General features: G+C 38.8%; 1 protein-coding gene across 3 annotated transcripts in view; it reads left to right on the top strand.

Moving 5' to 3' along the window:
* Positions 1 to 17832, top strand: part of LYPLA1 (lysophospholipase 1) — a 29391-nt gene extending 11559 nt beyond the window's left edge. For 2 of the 3 annotated variants that reach the window (XM_042923703.1, XM_042923704.1), the window contains exons 3-9: positions 4223 to 4288; positions 6296 to 6343; positions 7593 to 7663; positions 10391 to 10464; positions 12607 to 12708; positions 13847 to 14023; positions 17489 to 17832. In XM_042923703.1, coding sequence (XP_042779637.1) covers positions 4223 to 4288; positions 6296 to 6343; positions 7593 to 7663; positions 10391 to 10464; positions 12607 to 12708; positions 13847 to 14023; positions 17489 to 17542 — 592 coding nt within the window. In that variant the 3' untranslated portion in view covers positions 17543 to 17832. Of the gene's footprint in view, positions 1 to 4222; positions 4289 to 5086; positions 5187 to 6295; positions 6344 to 7592; positions 7664 to 10390; positions 10465 to 12606; positions 12709 to 13846; positions 14024 to 17488 lie in introns of those variants that run through there. The other variant, XM_042923705.1, reaches the window with a different exon arrangement.
* Positions 17833 to 20613: the final 2781 nt, after the last annotated feature.

Here is a 20613-nt window from a genome sequence, read left to right as displayed (position 1 = left end):
AGTTAGCATATAGTGCAACAGTGATTTCAGGGGTAGATTCCTTAATGCTCCTTACCCATTTAGCCCATCTCCCCTCCCACAACCTCTCCAGAAACCCTCTGTTTGTTCTCCATGTTTACGAATCTCTTATGTTTCCCCCCTCCCTGTTTTTATATTATTTTTGCTTCCTTTCCCTTGTGTTCATCTGTTCTGTGTCTTAAAGTCCTCATATGAGTGAAGCCGTATGATCTTTGTCTTTCTCTGACTAATTTCACTTGGCATAATACCCTCCAGTTCCATCCACGTAGTTGCAAATGGCAAGATTTCATTCTTTTTGATTGCCGAGTAATACTCCGTTGTGCATATATACCACCTCTTCTTTATCCATTCATTCATCAGTGGGCATTTGGGCTCTTTCCATACTTCGGCTGTTGTTGATAGTGCTGCTATAAACATGGGGGTGTATGTGCCCCTTCGAAACAGCACACCTGTATCCCTTGGATAAATACCTAGTAGTGCAATTGCTGGGTCATGGGGTAGTTGTATTTTTAGTTGTTTGAGGAACCTCCATACTGGTTTCCAGAGTGGCTGCACTAGCTTGCATTGCCACCAACAATGCAAAAGAGATCCTCTTTCTCCGCATCTTTGCCAACATCTGTTGTTGCCTGAGTTGTTAATGTGAGCCATTCTGACAGGTGTGAGGTGGTGTCTGATTGTGGTTTCGATTTGTATTTCCCTAATGACGTGTGATGTTGAGCATTTTTTCATGTGTCGGTTGGCCATCTGGATGTCTTCTTTGGAGAAGTGTCTGTTCATGTCTTTTGCCTATTTCTTCACTGGATTATTTGTTTTTTGGGTGTTGAGTTTGACAAGTTCTTTATGGATTTTGGATACTAACTCTTTATCTGATATGCCATTTGCAAATATCTTCTCCCATCGGTTGCCTTTTAGTTTTGCCGATTGTTTCCTTCGCTGTGCAGAAGCTTTTTATTTTGATGAGGTCCCAATAGTTCATTTTTGCTTTTGTTTCCTTTGCCTCTGGAGATGTGTTTAGTAAGAAGTTGCTGCGACCAAGATCAAAGAGGTTTTTGCCTGCTTTCTCCTTGAGGATTTTGATGGCTTCCTGTCTTACACTGAGGCCTTTCATCCATTTTGAGTTTATTTTTGTGTATGGTGTAAGAAAGTGGTCCAGGTTCATTTTCATAGCCTTTATATTTTTAAAATACAGAGCCTTACCTTTGTATATTCTGTAGAATGACCCTCAACTTAGTTTTAATGTTTTCTCATGACTGGGCTCGCGTCATGTATTTCTTTTGGCAACAGTTTGAGATATACTGCACAATTCACCCACTTGATGAATTCTGCAGTTCACCCTTTAATATATTCACAAAACTGTGCAGCCATTTTTATTCCAAAAAGAAACCCTATACTCGTTATCACCCTGAAACCTGCCCCCCTATATTCTCAGCCCTAGGTAACCACCATTTTCTATACCTATAGATTCACCTATTCTGGACATTTCGTATAAATGGAATCATATAACATGGTCTTTTGTAACGGCTTCCTTTACTTAACCTAATGTTTATAAGGTTCATCCATGTTGTAGCATATGTTAGTACTTCATTCCTTTTTCTTGTTGATCATATTTCTTTGAGTAGAATTGCTCGTTCATATGGTAACTTCATGTTACCAGCAGTACATGAAAATTCTGATTTCTCCCCGTCCTCATTAACACTCGTTTCTGTCTTTTTTTTTTTTTTAAGTACATCCAACATGGGACTCAAAACTTACTACAACCTTGAGGTCAGAGTTTGCATGCCCTGCCGACTGGGCTAGCAAGGCACCCCTTGTCTTTTGATTATAGCCATCCTAGAGGGTGTGAAGTGGTATTGTGATTTTATTTGCATGTACCTAATGACTAATAATGCTGAGCATCTTTTCCTATCCATGTTGGCCATTTGTATATCTTTGGAAAAATGTCTTTTCAGGTCCTTTACCTGTTTATGTTTAGGTTGTCTTTCTGTTTGTGGGTTTTTAAGAGTTCTTTATATATTATGGATCCTAGACCCTTACTGAATGTATGTTTTGCAAATATTTCTCCCATTCTTAGGTTGTCTTTTCACTTTCTTTGTAATGTTCTTTGAAGCATAATGGTTTTTAATTTTGATGATTTTTTTTGAAAATTTTGTTGTTGCTTGTGCTTTTGGTATCTAAGAAATCATTACCCAATCTAAGGTTACAAGATTTCCATGTATTTTCTTCTGGGAGTTTTATAGTTTTATCTCTTAGGTTTAAGTCTTTTGAAATTGAGAAGTGTGAGGCCTCCAACCTCACTCATTAAATTTTTTTTTAATGTTTATTTATTTTTGAGAGAGAGACAGAGACAGAGCACGAGTCGGGGAGGAGCAGAGAGAGAGGGAGACACAGAATTCGAAGCAGGCTCCAGGCTCTGAGCTGTCAGCACAGAGGCTGATGCAGGGTGTGAACCCATGAACCGTGAGATATGACCTGAGATGAAGTCAGATACTTAACCGGATGAGCCATCCCGGTGCCCCAACCTTACTCATTTTTAAGATTGTTTTGGCTCTTCTGGGTCTCTTGCATGTCCAAATGAATTTTGGAATTGGCTTGTCAATTTCTGCAAAGCCAGCAATGATTCTGATAGAGATTGCATTGACTCTGTAGATCAGTTTGTGTGTACTGTCACCTAAAGAATATTAAGTTTTCTGGTCCATGAACATGAGATGTCCATTTACATAGATCTTTAATTTCTTTCAACATTTTTGTAGTTTTCAGAGTGAAGTCTCATATACGTACACACACACATGAACTCACATATAAACACACATTTAGGGGCGCCTGGGTGGCTCAGTCAGTTAAGTGTCCAACTTCGGCTCAGGTCATGATCGCGCAGTTTGTGGGTTCAAGCCCCACATCAGGCTCTGTGCTGACAGCTCAGAGCCTAGAGCCTGCTTTGGATTCTGTGTCTCCCTTTCTCTCTGTTCCTCCCCTGCTCACACTCTCTCTCTCAAAAGTAAATAAAGATTTGAAAAAAATTAAACACACATTTACACATGCAAGCACTCCTACAACTCTAGAATAGTGCCTGACTTAGTGTTGTTATATAAGTGTAAAAATTACTACAGTTGTTACTGATTTTTCTATATGCCTTTAACACTTTTGGGAGAGGTGTATTAAAATAGAAGAATAGTTAATACAAAAGCATTCAACATTTTTGCATTTGTTTATTTAATTTTAAATTGTTTTTTTAATTTTAAGTAGCCTCCTTACCCAACATGGGGCTTGAACTCTTGACACAAGAGTCGCATCCTCTACCACCTAAGCCAACCACGTGCCCTGCATTTAACATTTATATCTGGACTATTTCACACAAAAAATGTCCTAAGTTACTTTTTAAAAAATTTTTTTAATTTCTTTTTTTTTTTAAATAAGCTCTGTGCCCAGCATGGGGCTTGAACTCATGACCTAGGGATCAAGAGTCCATGCTCTACCAAATGAGCCCAATAGGCGCCCCTTAGGTTACTTTTCCTTTGTGCTTTAATAGAAGTAACATGTAGGAAGTATCAATTACGATGTCAAGTGTAAACAAGTAGGTACTGTATGTATGTATGTATAGTATGATCCCATTTTTGTAAAATCTGTATCTGTTGCTTAGGTGTTATGCGTGAAAAAAATCCGAAGGAAGTGCACCAAAAGATTAACTGCTTATTTGCAGCTAGAAGGATTGTGATTTACTGTTTTATTTTTTTTTAGTTTTTCTCGTATTCCATTTTGAACACGTATAATACACACAAGGAAAGAATGTTAATTAAAGTTATTTTCATTAGAGTAGAAGCATGTAGAGATATTAGACAACTGATTTACTTCTGAGGTTTCTTCCATCATATAAAATATGATTTATATTATCTGTCTTGTCTACTTTGTTGTGAGGTTATAGAGAGATAAATATACCTGTATTTTGTAAATAGTAAAGCCCTGTGGAAATCTGTGAAAGAAAACACACTGCTCTTCAGAAATCAGGAGAGCTCATCTTTATTTGTAGACAAAGCTTAGTAGCCTTTGGGTTGTTGTGGCGTTTTAATAGCATTGACGGCCCATACTTTTATGGTATTATAAAGAGCTACGTTTATCCTTGCAAGTTTTTTAAAGTACTATTCCGTTACTAATTTATTGGGATTTAAAACAGTATCTAATGGCATTATTCACATAATTTCCCTACCAGGCATGGATGGGCAGAAGCCTTCGCGGGTATCAGAAGTTCACATATCAAATATATCTGCCCGCATGCGTAAGTATTTTAATCTTTACATTTGTGAGTCAGAATCCGGAGAGGAGTCACTGTGATAGCTTTACTTTTCTAGAAAAGCATTTAAATGTAATTTGTTTTTGTCCTTTTAAATATTTGGTTTAAAAGTAAAGATTAGGGGGCGCCTGGGTGGCTTGGTCGGTTAAGCGTCCGACTTCAGCTCAGGTCATGATCTCACAGTCCGTGAGTTCGAGCCCCGCGTCGGGCTCTGTGCTGACAGCTCAGAGCCTGGAGCCTGTTTCAGATTCTGTGTCTCCCTCTCTCTCTGCCCCTCCCCTGTTCATTGTCTCTCTCTCTCTCAAAAATAAATAAACGTTAAAAGAAGAAAGACAATTAAAAAAAAAAAAAAAAGATTAGTAAATTCTTTAAAACTAAACTGGTGACTTGGCTACATAGAATTTTTTTCCTGTTATGTTGGGAAATTTAAAATAATGTTCTCTTGAAGGTCAGTTGAACTGAGAACCAGAAAAATTCCTTTAGATATACAAACATCTGAGATCTAAGGATATCCACAAGGGGATTTATTTACTTGTCAAGTTTGTCTTTACTATGTTGGAAGCACTCCTAAAGTTTATCAGCTAAAGGCATCGTGATACACCGTGGGGAAAAAAACCACGGGTTTTGAAGTCTCATAGGTTTGGTTTTAAATTCTGGAAATGTTTGTGGATGTCAAAAAGAAACTATAAAGTTTTCAGGAAACAGAAAATTGCTGAGATTGGCAACGTTTTAGGTCAGAATGTTGCCGAGAAACAGTAGCCATGGAGAAGACAACTGTGATTCGAGTTCATGCTAGTAGGTTAGTTCATCCTCAGAAGTGGTGGTAGCAGTAGAGCTGATAAATGTGAAAGAAGAAATGGAAGGAGGAAACATATCTGAGTAGGTAAGAATACATTCTGTCCCCTTTTTATCCTTAAATAGGTGGTTCATCTTACCTCTGTAGACTACCAAATACTCTGGCCAGGGTTACTGTGTCCTCTATTCTGACTCATGTAAGAGACAATTCTTTTTTTTTTTTTTTAGTGTTTATTTATTTTTGAGACAGAGAGAGACAGAGCATGAACGGGGGAGGGTCAGAGAGGGAGGGAGACACAGAATCCGAAACAGGCTCCAGGCTCTGAGCTGTCAGCACAGAGCGGGGCTCGAACTCAAGAACCGTGAGATCATGACCTGAGCCGAAGTCAGACGCTTAACCGACTGAGCCACCCAGGCGCCCCAGAGACAATTCTTGATTAATTAGAATGTTCTCATGTGTTGTGATTGGCCCCAAGATTGAATTTGATTTAAGGCCATTTCCCAACCTAGGGAAATTCATGTTCTCAAAGAAATTGTGATAAGATTCTGTAACCTCTAACTAAGGTAGACTTGTTTTATGAATCAGGAGGATAGTGATGAGATGTAGTTATAGTGTATTTATTTTTCTTTCCTTTTTTATCTAGCTACATTCAGGTTATCCAACAGATTGTTCATCAAAGACTTGAACTGAGTGTAGTGGACACTTTGACAAAACGTCTATTTCCCATATTTATTTAGAGGTCTCTTAAGCAACTACATAGCTGAAACTTAGAAAATAAGCAAAAATATAATCTGAGCATATGGGAATTGATGTACCATATCTGTGTGGTAAATTGCTCGTTTCCTTAGACTTAGCCAGAGTCTTATATTTTATGCATTTCCAACTGTCTTGGTTACACATTTTTGTAAGAAAATGTCTGGCTTGAAAGTATTAAATAAGAGTGTTGAGAAAGGAAAATGTTTTTATTTGCCAAGCGTGGTCCTGAGCACCTGCTGCTCTGTCTTCAGAACACATTTGGAGGATGTGTAGAGAAAATGATGCAATGTGGATGCGGTGACACAGCTCAGTGTTGAAATTGTAGCATGCAATTTTGTGGAAGCCTGAAGTAATTCTCTATCCTTCAGTGATGGAATGTATCAGGTTTTATGCCTTGTTAACATTACTCTCACTTTGCGTTTTTTTTCTTTCCTATGTAGACCAGTTATGCCTGTAACATTGAATATGAACATGGCTATGCCTTCCTGGTAAGTAAGAATTATTCAGTAAGACCTTTTTATTTACACTTAGTTTTTTTGTTTTTTATTAGAAGTGCTTTTGCATATAGCAGTTTTTAATTAGCTATTTTTAAGTTGCAGAGTTACATAATTAACTTTACGTTTAACCTTTAATTATTTAAGTTTTGTAATTTAGATTCAGGGGTAAACTTGAGGAGCTGTGCCAAGAGGTAGAGGAATGGGAGAGAATAGGTAGATAGAAACAGTGTAGAAAATACCTCCTACTGCCTGATAAACCTTTGTTGGTTTGAGTGACCCCATGTGGCATAACTGTGATTAAGCCACAACCTTACACCCTTCCAACTTCTTGCTTTTCTGGAGAGTTGACAGGTTTTTAAGGAGACCACTTCCTCTTCCGCACTCTCAAGATATTTTCACATTCCCTGTATGTTTTATAGTCAGGAAGTAGAGTCAGTTCTTCGTTCCTCTAAGCTACTTCCAGTCTATTGTCCTCTTGTCCTCTCTACTTGTTGCCACCCGTTTCTTACCCACCCCTTCACTTCCTTTCTGTCTACCCTGGATTTCTTGGCAGTTTTCACAGGTTCCTGCCTATTTTGCCCTTTGGTTCTTTCATCTTCCTTCTCTGGCAAAACTCCCATCCAGAACCACAATTTCTAGCGAACGTAGCTAGAGACCACAATGAGAGGATATAACCCGGTAGGGAAATGGAAAGGGCCTGACAGAGAAGAGGAAAGCTTCCTTTGGGGTCTGGTTTGAGGTACCTACAATGTACGATGAAAACGTTTTGAAGCATGTGGCTAGAGATCAGTATAATCCCTCTGCTTAATAGCTATGAGGTAGTGCATGAGAGAGTGATGGCGTAAAGTAGCTCTGTCCCATTGGACTGACCTATGGTGCAGCAGAAGGGGAAGGGAGTGGCTGGAACTCATTGCAGACTTTTTAGCGGGGTGTGCATCGCAGTTCCTGCTTGGGTGTAGGACTGGATTAGGTATTTTCTTAGATGTTCTTACTCTAGAATTATGTGGCAGCGTGATTTTTTAACATTAGAATCTGTATCTAGTTGGTGAAAGGAACGTGTAGAATGTCAGATTCACACATTTAAGTTCTATTTTGGCCTCTGTAGACATTTTAATTTGAGTTTCATGTTCATGGTTTGCCCTTTTAATCCAGACTACCATGAGTTTAGTGAAATGTACTTACCATAAATACATATTTTTAGAATCAAATAGCTCTTTTAAGATTTTGCCTTGTTTTCCAGGTTCGATATTACTGGGCTTTCACTAGAATCACAGGAGGATGAACCTGGAATTAAACAGGCAGCAGAAAATGGTAAGTACAGAAAAATTTTACGAAGACAAAAGAATTCTTATTTTAGTGGCTTCAGTAGTTTTATTGATACTGATGAAATCCGGTGTACAATTACCTGAACTTAGTAGGTGATGCTGTTTCCTTTCTTTCTGATCACACTCTAAGTTGTTTGCCAAATAGACTCCCTTAACTGTAGGCAACAAAGGTGAGGTGAATAGGGAAGAATGGTCTTTATCAAACTTAGTATCTGTTGGATACATACTTTTGCTTTTATTTACATCAGCTAATAGAGAAAATGGCAACTTAATCGTTGTGGCCAGTTCTCTTCATTAAGGAGACTTGAATTAAGGATGGATGTAATGATATAATCATGTGTGATGCAAATTATGTTAGTGATTAGTTTTCGTGTGGTAATAATAATAGATGCCGCTGATTGAACACTTAGCTGTTTAAAAAGACAGGTAATTCTTGTACGATTTAGCAGTTGGGGTGACCTTGAGGAGTAAAGCTTTGCGAAATTCAGGGGAAGTGGTCCCAGCACTGCTTGCCGGTGGGCAAGCAGCTACCAGTCGCCAGGCCCCCACAAGCCTTCTCTCCTCCCAACTGGGCCTTTTCTGCCACTTCTGCTTCCTCCATGCCACTGTAAATAAATCCCTCAGGTTTCCCAGTACTTCTTTTATTTCTTAACCCCCTGTTCCTATTTTCTAGCCCATTCTTCCATGCCATAGTCAGAGTGTTGCTTGCTTTTCATGCTCAGTCTAAGAACTAAACTTTATATAAAAAAGAAAATAATTTTTCATTCGGGCGTTTGTTTTTTGCAGTGTTTTAGAAAAAGATTTTTATTTTTTGATAGAAAGGAAGTATGACATTGGAAATTCTGATCTTAAAAAATGAAACTCTTGGGGCACCTGGGTGGCTCAGGAAGTTGAGCACCCGACTCTTGATCTTGCCTCAGGTCATAATCTCATGTTTCGTGAGTTCAGGCACTATGTCAGGCTCTGTGCTGACAGTGTGGAGCCTGCCTAGGATTCTCTCTTTCCCTCTCTCTCTGCCCTCCCCTGCTCGCACTCTGTCTCCCAAAATGAATACATAAACTTAAAAAAATAAATAAAATGTCACATTGTTGTAAAAAAATTAAACTCTTGCACATATGTAAAAAATGAAAGGACAGGGGCGCCTGGGTGGCTCAGTGGGTTAAGCATCTGACTTCAGCTCAGGTCATGATCTCGCGGTTCGTGAGTTCAGGCCCCGTGTCGGGCTCTGTGCTGGCGGCTCAGAGCCTGGAGCCTGCTTCGGATTCTGTGCCTCCCTCTCTCTGCCCCTCTCCTGCTTGTGCTCTTTCTACCTCTCAAAAATAAACAAACACTAAAAAAAAAAAAACACATAGCACTGATTATAAAGAAAAATTTGAGGAGTCAGCAGTTTTATAGTTAATGATTTGTGTCAAAGTGTTCTGCAAAACAGAAGAACCCTTTGATTTTTTTTTGTACATCATTTAGTGGCTATAAGAAAAATTAGAGTTTTAAAATAATAGAAATGAACTTTTTTTTTTAATGTTTATTTCTTTTGAGAGAGAGAGCGAGCAGGGAAGGGGCAAAGAGAGAGAATCCCCAGCAGGCTCTGCTGAGAGCACGGAGCCCAACACGGGGCTCAAACCTGAGAACCGTGAGATCGTGACCTGAGCCGAAATCAAAAGGTGGACACTTAACTGACTGAACCACCCAGGTGCCCCTAGTAGAATGAACGTTTTATTTATTTATTTATTTATTTATTTATTTATTTATTTATTAAAAACTTTTTTTTTAAAACGTTTTATTTATTTTTGAGACAGGGAGAGACAGAGCATGAACGGGGGAGGGTCAGAGAGAGAGGGAGACTCAGAATCTGAAACAGGCTCCAGGTTCTGAGCAGTCAGCACAGAGCCCGACGCGGGGCTGGAACTCACGGACAGTGAGATCGTGACCTGAGCCCAAGTCGGACGCTTAACCGACTGAGCCACCCAGGCGCCCCAAAAATGTTTATTTTTGAGAGAGAGTGCGAGCAGGGGAGGGGCAGAGAGAGAGGGGGACAGAGGATCTGAAGCAAGCTCCATGCCGACAGCAGACCGCCTGATGTGGGGCTCAAACTCCTGCACCACGAGATCATGACCTGAGCTGAAGTCAGATGCTTAACTGACTGAGCCACCCAGGTACCCCTAGAATGAACTTCATAAACACTGTAAATCACAAACCATGTAAGCTACATTTCTTAGGATTTAAAATGGCAACTTGAGGTACAAATTCCTATGATTCATTGAAGAGAGAGAAATATAGAATGTATATGGGCAGAATTGACGCAGGTAAAAGAATATCCATTGATTGGTAAGAGAAAGAACTTTTGTTTACAAATGACATAAATAATTGGACAGGGGTGTCTCACTGACTCAGTTGAAAGAGCGGAGTATGCGACTCTTGATCTCAGGGTTGAGTTCAAGCCCCACATTGGGTGTAGAGATTACTTAAGAATAAAATCTTAAAAAAAAGAAAAAAAAAAAGGAAATAATTGAACTATTTAAGCAACACCTGCCAAATATGAGTTTTATAATGAAAATACATCCTCCTTTTATATTTTAATAGAGTGCTTCAAGTTTTTCACGTATTATTCACCTTTAACATACCTTGTGCTTTTCTGTAATTAATGTCTCCTGTTTAAAATGGTATCAGGCTTAACTTTTAAAGTGTTGGTGATTTAATTTTATGTTGTTTTTAGTAAAAGCTTTGATAGAGCAAGAGATGAAGAATGGCATTCCTTCTAACAGAATTATTTTGGGAGGATTTTCTCAGGTAAGGTAAAGTTTGGGTGATATGTCATTGGTATATTTATCTAGAAAATCTGTGGTTTCCATCCTTTTCTATGGAGGAGTCTTTTTTTTTTTTTAGTAGACGTTGTAGAATCTGTTACACTATTGTTAATGCTGAATTAAGTTCAAATGGATTACATATAGTTAATTACAAGAGTGTCCTCTTTTGCTTTTCTAGTTTTCTCTCTTCAGCTGTTGCCTTTCCCTTCTAAATTATATCTTTAAAATAAATTTATTTGGCAAATTGATAGGAACTTGGAATGTATTTTCTTAAAATACTAATACACACGTAGCTAGGTTTCTAAGTTGATCCTATGTACCCCTTTAAACAAAACTCTAATTTAAACACAGGTATAACTCCCCTCTCCTAGGAGGAGACTACTGATAGGAACAATACACTAGAAGACAGGAGAATTTCTTCTCTCTTTCTGTCACAGATTCCCGGTGGTTGAGCCCCATAGACTCCCCCTGCAATCCCCTTGAGACAAGATCTAAGTAGGGGCTCCCACAAAGTGACCCACAATGCTGGGGGATGCTGGTTGTCCCCGTTGCGTTCTTTCTTCCCACTGGAGGAACTGGAGGCTCCGGGGAGACTCTGGGTGGCGCTGCACTGGTCAGCGTGTAACCACTTCTCTTCCCTTCCAGTGTGGTCTGTCTTTGTCTCTGTGGGACAGGGGTGCCTCCGCCTCCCCTCCGTGTGCTAGGATTCTCTCAGTGGTGCCCTGTCCATGATTAGATGTTAGTTCTTGTAAGAGGGAGCAAAGTTAGGAATGACCTGTGTCCCATCTTGGTGACGTCACTCTGTCATCTTTCTTCTTTTCATCTTGTAAAATAGATTTTAGATTTAAATATGTGATGTTTATTTTTGGTATCTTCTTCTTTCTATACTTTTTCTCCTACCTTCTATACTTTTTCTGCAGACGTAGTTACCTCATATTGACCTTATGTCTTTATTTCACCTATCCCCACATTGCTGTAGCTTCTAATCTGTGAATCTTCTAAATCAACAACTTAGTGTTCAGACTGAATACCTGAATTTGGGCAATGTTAGAATTATGGAATTAATTACGGAATTATTTAGAAGTTAAAATCTAGTAGACAGTGTGTTGATTCAATATGGTAAAAAAGATGTTACTGATTTGGTATTTATTGAAGTTCAAGATAATGTCCATTGTAATACACATTGTGCCATAAATATAGGTATAGAAATGAATGCTTGATTCGAGTAGGAAGCTAACATAGGAGGCTATGTGGTTGGGATTCATCGATTACAGAAAGCAACTCCTAGTACCGTAAGCCAGAAAGAGCAAGTTATGAGTCCGTGGGGTCATGTCAAGGAAACCAAGGATGAGAATGAAGCAAGGCCTCAGGAAATATCTAAGACTCGGAGAGCCGTCATGACTTTCTCTCCATCTTCCTTGTTTCTCTGCCCATCTGCTTCCTTTGCCTGTTCATCTAGAGTTGGCTTTTTCTGCCGTCGCAGCCTATAACTTTGCCAGTTCTTGAGTTTACGTGTTACCATCCCAGCTGCACAGAGACAGACTCACAGTCCCTGAGTTCCAGTTTCAAAATCTGGAGAAAAAGAACTTGACTGTCTCGGATGAGCTGGAATCTCATGTTCTCATGGGCCCCGGTGACCCGTGGGGATGGTCAGAGTGACATGGCATCCAGGTGACTAACGGGAATACAGTTCCCAGAGTGCAGGGTATTTAAGCTGGGGTGGATACTCTAAAGGTATCTGCTACAGGGTCCTTATTGTCTTGAATTTTTTAGAAAAGAGTACCAAGTTACGACTAGATTGGATTTTATACCTAAGACTTTTCAGAGAAGAAAATAAGTAACTAAGTTTAGAATATTCCTAAGGCATCTGTAAGTGCAAATATACTCTTAACTCTTTCTCAACTGATTGGGTGGTCCCTGTGTTCTCAGTGATCTTCAATGTAGAGAATCTTATCCTTTAGGCCATGGTGGAGTGGGGTGTTTGTGTTTCTAGTAGCTTGTCTGAGCTGACTTGACATCAGTCACCCAGGTTGATTTTTTCTTTAATGGACATTATTAATAACAAGAAATCAAGTTGCTGTTAGCAGAGCATGTGTTCCATTGACTTTCTCTGTTGTCTTTCCAGGGAGGAGCTTTATCTTTATACACTGCTCTTACCACACAGCAGAAACTGGCGGGAGTCACTGCCCTCAGTTGCTGGCTTCCACTACGGGCTTCATTTCCACAGGTAGCCTGATTGAAACTTGCAGCATAAGATTACTGAGTTAAGGCAGATAACGTTGTGAGAGGGTCATTTTTTTTTTTTTTAATTAATAAACTGTATATTTTTAGAGCAGCTAAGGTTCACAGCAAAACTGAGCAGAAAGCACACAGAGTTCCCACATGTCCCCTGTCCCCATACGTGCACAGCTTGTGAACACCCCGCAGCGTGGTGGTGCATCTTTGATAATCAGCAAACCTACGCTGACACATAATATTATTACCTAAAGCCCGTAGTTTACATCAATCATCCTTTTTTAAAAAGGATTTTCCTAGACTTTTGTGATCTGTATACTATATACTGTCTTTACTGTAGATTGCATAGAATGGGGTAAAAAAGAAGTCCTTTTGTCATAAATCTTCTATTTGAAGTATTTGATACATTTTAAGATACTTCTAAAAGGGGAATTTTTTACACATAGAAATAACATTTTTAAGTGTTCAATATTCTTATTGCTTGCTAGCAGAATTTTACCATAGAATATAATTTCTAAGTACTCTATAGTGTAAAGCAGTATGTAACACACATGGGAGGTGTGGACATTTATTTTCAGATTCATCTTTAAATCTAGGATTTTTTTTTATCATTATATAGCGTTTGTTTGGTGTCTTACACGTAGTAAGTGCTGCTGATTAACTGTCTTATTTAAATCAATTAAATAAGATCCAGCTAAAGTGTACCTCTCCTGTCAAGACACTGAACATAATAAAGAATAATTAAGATACAGTCTGCTTCAAGGAACCAGTTCGTTGGCAAAATAATAATACAAGACAGGATAATCATGTGTCCTGTAAAAGTTTATTTTTTTAAATTTATTTTTTATATGAAATTTATTGTCAAATTGGTTTCCATACAACACCCAGTGCTCGTCCCAACAGGTGCCCTCCTCAGTGCCCATCACCCACTTGTCCTGTCCTGTAAAAGTTTAAATAAAGAGTTGTGGGGAGCATAGGGATGGAAGGAATTTTATTCCCGTGGCCAAATAGAACCTGTGATGTAAGTAATAACATATGTACGTGCATATCTATCTGCAGTTGTAAATGCCTGGCGTAATGCTCTATACATTTGAATAAATGATACTGGTTTTTTTGGGTTTTTTTTGCAGGGTCCTATCAGTGGCGTTAATAGAGATATTGCTATTCTTCAGTGCCATGGAGATTGCGACTCTTTAGTTCCCCTAATGATTGCTTCTCTTACTTCTGAAAAGCTAAAAATGTTAGTAAACCCAGCCAATGTAACCTTCAAAACCTACCAAGGCATGATGCACAGCTCATGTCAGCAGGTAACTGTTTGGAAGCAGAGACATATTTACCACTTTTCCCTGTGATGTTTTTAATTTAAGTAGCATTTGATTCCTTGGGTATTTAAAGGAGTTAATTAATGAATTCACATTGAATCATAGGTGAGGACTTAGAGTTTCTTCAATTTGATTCAGCAGATATTCACTGTTTTTCCCATTACATGCAAGTTTTGTGCATAATTCAAAGACAAAAAAACAGTCCTTTTTATTGCAATTTAAGCTAAATTAATTAAAATTTAATAGGGGAGAAGGGTATATATCCAAATGTGTAGAAAGCAGAATGTGATACGTGTTATATTAGAAGTTTTTAAAAGCTTTCTAGAAAACTGAGAAAAGCTGAGATTCCTTTTGTTTTGGGAGGTACAGAGATCATGAAGGAAAAGCTGGATTTGAAAGAATGGGTAGGATTTGGATAGCAGGTGTACAGAGAAAGGACTGTGGGGTAGGGAAAGCAAGCTGACCAGTTGGGCCATAGTCTTATGAAAAGCTGGGTGTCCTCATAAAGTAGGTATAAGGAAGAGTTTTAGGGTAACGGAGGGGACGATAATAATGATTGAGTTTAGTGAACGTACTGAGATTGATGTACCCCCATCGTAGCAAAATGGGATGTTGGAATACTTGTCTGGAGCTCAGGCCCGTAATAGAGATTTAGAATAATGGCCAGCATTATTGATCACTGAAGAATTACCATGGGGAAATATCAGGAAAAAAGCTGAGGGGTAGAACTTGTTTGAGGGGGGTAGGATTAGAAAGGAGTTAGGTGTTGAATGAGAGTACGAGAGGAGAGAGTTTCAGAGCGGTTGGGTGCCTGGCTGGCTCAGTCAGAAGAGTGTGTTGCGACTCTTGATACTGGTTTTGAGCTTGAGCCCCAAGCTGCGTGTAGAGATTGCATACATGTATACGTACATACGTGCGCAAACTTTTTTTTTTAATTGGTTAAATTATTTAAGGAAAAAAAGAATTTCAGAGTGGAAGGGAAGAGTGTCCCATGATTCAGAGAACAATTAAGGAAAAACAGGCCAGGAAGAAACTATCCCATAGTAAGCCATCTGTGACCTTGGATGCTTGGAAATGGAGCCTGCAGTGGATTGAGTGAACTAGATAGGGATAAGGACCTTTATTAAAAAGGTTTTTGTGAAAGGAGGAAAGAGTAGGAAGGCTCTTTAGTGAATGGGAGAAAAAGACTCCCATGGGTGGGGAAGAAGGAGAGAGAAAATGAAGTGAAGAGAAGATAATAATCTAATGGGAGAATCTTAGGGAGATCAAATAATAATGTAGTTTAAAGTCCTAAAATGGGTAGTGCTTGCCTTCAAAGAGGAGAACCTCACTTAAGAATCTGGAATAGGATGGATGAATATAAACAAGGATTGTTGAGGTGGGTAATAGTTGAGAGCTCACTTGAGATCTTCTTTGTCTTTTCAGTAAAGTGGGAGATATGGTCACTTGGTAAGAGTGAAGGAGGCCTGCATTGGTTTGGAGGCTTGAAAAGGTCTAGAATAAAAACTGATTACCAAGCGTTAAGGTGGTCCAACTTAGCTTTGCAACCACTGAGTGGGTCTGAATCATTTGCTTTAGGGGCAGAGAAAACAGATATTAATGTGATTTATCCAGAAAGACAAGGGGGCCTAGGATCCTAGGGTGTTACTGAGAACATAGTTGAAACTGTCAGCAAGTTTTGAATCCAGAAAGCAGGTGGGCTGACACTCAGGATCCAGGAGGGACTGAGGGTCTAGAGCAGTGGTTTTCTTTCTTTTTTCTTTTTTTTTTTTTTTCAATATGAAATTTATTGGCAAATTGGTTTCCATACAACACCCAGTGCTCATCCCAACAGGTGCCCTCCTCGATGCCCATCACCCACTTTCCCCTCCCTCCACCCCCCTTCAACTCTCAGTTTATTCTCAGTTTTTAAGGGTCTCTTATGGTTTGCCTCCCTCCCTCTCTCTTTTTTCCCCTTCCCCTCCCCCATGGTCTTCTGTTAAGTTTCTCAGGATCCACATAAGAGTGAAAACATATGGTATCTGTCTTTCTCTGCCTGACTTATTTCACTTAGCATCACACTTTCCAGTTCCATCCACATTTAGAGCAGTGTTTTTCAAAGTAGGCTTTACATTACAAATACCCTGGAGCCTAATAGAAATGCAGACACCAGAACTTCAAACTCTGCATTTCTTTTTTTTTTTTTTTTTTTTTACCTTTATTTATTTTTGAGAGAGCGCAAACAGGGGAGGGGCAGAGAGAGAGGAAGACACCAAATCCCAAGCAGTCTCCAGGCAGGCTCTGAGCTGTCAGCACAGAGCCCAGCACGGGGCTCCAACCCACAGACCATGAGATCATGACCTGAGCTGAAGTCGGATGCCTGACCGACTGAGCCACCAATCAAACTCTGCATTTCTGATTCAGCACATTGGGGGTTAGCAAGTAAACTCAGGTATCTGTGTTTGTATAGATGTGTTTTTAAAATAAAAGCTCTAGGGGCACCTGGGTGGCTCAGTCGGTTGGGCGTCCGACTTCGGCTCAGGTCATGATCTCGTGGTCCGTGGGTTCGAGCCCTGCATCGGGCTCTGTGCTGACAGCTCAGAGCCTGGAGCCTGTTTCAGATTCTGTGTCTCCCTCTCTCTCTGACCCTCTCCCGTTCATGCTCTGTCTCTCTCCGTCTCAAAAATAAATAAACGTTAAAAAAAAAAAGCTCTATTGGGGCACCTGGCTGGTTCAGTTGGTAGAGCATGTGACTCTTCTAAGATTTTATTTAAGTAATCTCTACACCCAGTGAGGAGCTTGAACTCAAAACCGCAAGATTAAGAGTCTCATGCTCTACCGACTAGCCAGCCAGGTGCCCCAAGCATGTGACTCTTGATCTTGGAGTTGTGAGTTCAAGGCTCATGTCAGGCATAGAGCTTACATACAAAGGAAAAAAAAAGTAAAATAAAAGCTGATGATTCTTTGCAATCACATTGGAGAACACTGGACTGAATGATTAGGAGCAGACAGTGAAAAGAGATAAAAGGCACAAAATATTTTATGCTATGGATTTAGCATTTCATTCTAATGAGGGAAGGCTAAAAGCTAGGTTTTTCCACCCAAGCTTAGTTGACAGTAATTGTATCCTTACTGATACTTCTCGGGATAGGTGTTGTCACTCCTAAGGCCCTTTGTCCGCACTCAGCCCCAGTGTTTTGTTCAAGTAGAGCAAAGTGCAGACCATTTTCATGGGACCTCAAAATAGTTGGGAACTATCATTTGAACGTACAATAATAATCATAGTCACGGGAAATGTTCTGAAATTTCTATCGTAGCCTCATTTCTCTGTTACAACTTTTCATTTAATAGAAGTAGTGAAAATGTGGTTTCGCCTTACCTAGGCACACTGCAGATTTATTTGGTGGTATTTTAGTGGGGATTTAATTTCTGATTTTGTAACAGCTTGTTAAATCACTTTATTCCAAACAGGAAATGATGGATATCAAGCAATTCATTGATAAACTTCTACCTCCAATTGATTGACGTCACTAAGAGGCCTTGTGTCGAAGTACACACCAGCATCGTTGTAGTAGTGTAGAAACCTTTTCCTGTGCCCAATCTTGAAACTTCGGAAGTTTGCAGTGTTAAAATGTTTTGCAAATACGCACCGATAACACAGACTACGTAATAATATCCCCTTGTGGGAAATAATGGTCTTTTAAGTTTCTATACATGTATTTGTATGATTCAGAATATACTAGTATTAAAATAGGTGAAGCAGCTGACTTTTTCCCAAATGTAATTCAGCAAAATAATAAAATACTGTAACCAGATTTTTTATTACATCATTTGAAAATTATCAGTATGTTTAATGAGAATTTGTTCAGGTATAAAGGAACAGTTAGGATATGAATTATTTGTGCATCTTGTGACTTAGTCTGCGGACTTACTCCAAAATGTAGACACCATGCATTATCTGTATTTTTATATATGTGTTCCTTACATACTTAATGATTGCACTACATAATGAGAGCGAGGTGTTACTGCATTATTCCCAATAAGGGGAGTAATGCTTCTGAGTGTCAGTAAAGAGTAATATTGCTCTCTCCAGTTAATGGCCCTTTTATTTTGGGGACCAGGCTTTACTTTCCCTGATACCATTTCTATTTAAGGTTTTTTTTCCTCTCCAGAAAGGTGTTTTCTTTTTTATCCTTCATAAAAGACCAAATATTGGCTCCTTGCTGTAGACCTCTCCTGCCAATACATGCTGTAATTTGACATTCTGGATCACAGATTTGATGGTATTTTAAATGTATTTACACTTACATAGAGACACCTGACATCACTTTAAACTTCCTACACTACTTACTTCTTAAACTATACCTTACTTAGTCCAAAGTTAGACCGATATAGTTATTAGAATCTTCAGTCTAGATAATTGGAATAATTCTGTGGTTGTATTTTTCTGTAATTAATGGAAGGGTAATTATGTCATATTCTAGTATGTTCTCGAATATTTAAGACAGATTTTAAAAACTGTAATTTCTAAGATGATTTGCTCTAAGATGATTCTCTTCGTAGCATAGTTTTAGTTTGTTTAGTACATATGTTTGAAACCAACTACTGTAGGAAATGAACAATCCATTAGAAAAATTTGCTTTAGTTTTATCTGCCAATGGACTTATTTGAAGACTTCACTTTAGTCAGATGTTTGTTTTTTTTTAATTTGATTTTACATAGTTGAATTTTTCAGATTATTGGTAAAAATTATTTGAAAACATGTATGGGTGACAATGAATCACAACTCAATACGTATGGTGTAGTTATCACAGTTTAATATGTAGCAAAAATGTACACTTGATATTTCTGATCTGTTATTAATTTTTCTGCTGTATTCCAACTGACTAAAACAGTGTTAGGGATGCATCTTTATAAATGGGTGCTAATTGATAATGGAAATAATTTAGTAATGGATTGTACAGAATGTTAATAATGAAGCCATATGTTTATGTCTGCATTTAAAATTTTTAAACAATCATTTACTAAGTCATTTTGCTTTACCTTGAAGAATATAAATTGTTGTTTCAGTTACATAAATCAACAAGATCTAATTTATGGCAAGACATATTCTGTTGAAATGTGCTGTTATGTGGGACGATGTAAATCTTTTTCATGGTTTCTACCAATGTGAAATAAAATTTAATTCTGACTTTTCTGTGACTCCTTTTTCAAATACTGTGTTTAATATTTGGATTTACCTTCAAGTGGCCGTCTGTACTGAAGAGGGGGAAAATGACCATGTAATCATAAGAACATATATTCAGAAGAGAATTTTTAATGATGGTATGGTTAGCCTGGAATGGAATTAGGCATGAGAAAAGCTTCTCTTGTTACTCAGTTTTTTTTTAAGACTTTTGTTGTTTGTCGAGAGAGAGAGCAAATGGAGGGGCAGAGAGCAAAGGAGAGAGAAAATCTCAAGCAGATTCCTTGCTCAATCTCACAACCTGAGATTGTGAGCTGAGCCGAAATTAAGAGTCAAATGTTTTTAATCGACCAAACCATCCAGGCATCCCTCAATTTTAATGACCTAAAAAAAATTCTGAAGTTTGGTTTTCAGTGTTTTTAACCTACTTAAGAAGTTCGGTTTGGGGTTTGCCAGTCTCTTCCTTATTTGCAGTATGCATGGTATTTTTAAATTAGTGTCATGAGACGGTTATCCGAATAGTTTTTTCTCCTTTTATCTCACCATTAACTTCTAGCATGTCCCAATAAAGGAATCCTTTCTGTTGTGGCTCTTAAGCGGTCCTTCATTTTCTGCTTTTGAATACTTAAAAACGACCAGTACCCTTTTGGTGAAGCAGCTTGTTCTATTTTTGGACAACCCCGATGGGTAGGTGGGTTCTGGACCAAAACATTGTGTGCAACCTCAACTCTTTGAGACTTCACAGCTGTGCCTTATTTCATGTGATAATCTTTATTTCATCATCCTTTTTAAACTATTGTGTTCACAGATGTGGTCAGAGTGTGGTATTATTACTCTCTATTGACAGATAATAGCGGTGCCTTATGTATATATAAATAATTGGGAAATTTGTCTACTGTTGGAATCAGTCTTATTGCTACTTTTATTTTTTTAATTCAAAAAAATTTTTTTTTGAGAGAGAGCAAGCACGAGCAGGGAAGGGGCAGAGAGAGAGGGAGAGACAGAATCTGAAGCAAGCTCCAGGCTCTGAGCTATCAGCACAGAGCCTGATGCAGGGCTCGAACTCATGAAACCATGAGATCATGAACTGAGCTGAAGTCCGATGCTTAACCCGCTCTGCCACCCAGGTGCCCCAAGTTTAATTTTTAAAAAAAGGTAAAAGTAGAAACATGACCTACGTCTGCACTCCTAACAACATACCATTTTATTTTGTAAAAATTACTAAAAAGTGAAGATGTAGGGGCGCCTGGGTGGCTCAGTCGGTTGTGTCCTACTTCAGATCAGGTCATGATTTCACAGTTCGTGGGTTCAAGCCCCGCATCAGGCTCTGCTGACAGCTTGGAGCCTGCTTTGGTTTCTGTGTCTCCCTCTCTGTGTCCTTCCCCTGCTTGCTCTCTCGCTCGCTCGCTCT

Source organism: Panthera leo, chromosome F2, assembly GCF_018350215.1.
Source record: "Panthera leo isolate Ple1 chromosome F2, P.leo_Ple1_pat1.1, whole genome shotgun sequence".
Lineage (NCBI taxonomy): Eukaryota > Metazoa > Chordata > Mammalia > Carnivora > Felidae > Panthera > Panthera leo.
The sequence above is the reverse complement of the archived record's forward strand: the minus strand, read 5'-3'. Positions and strand labels throughout refer to the sequence as shown.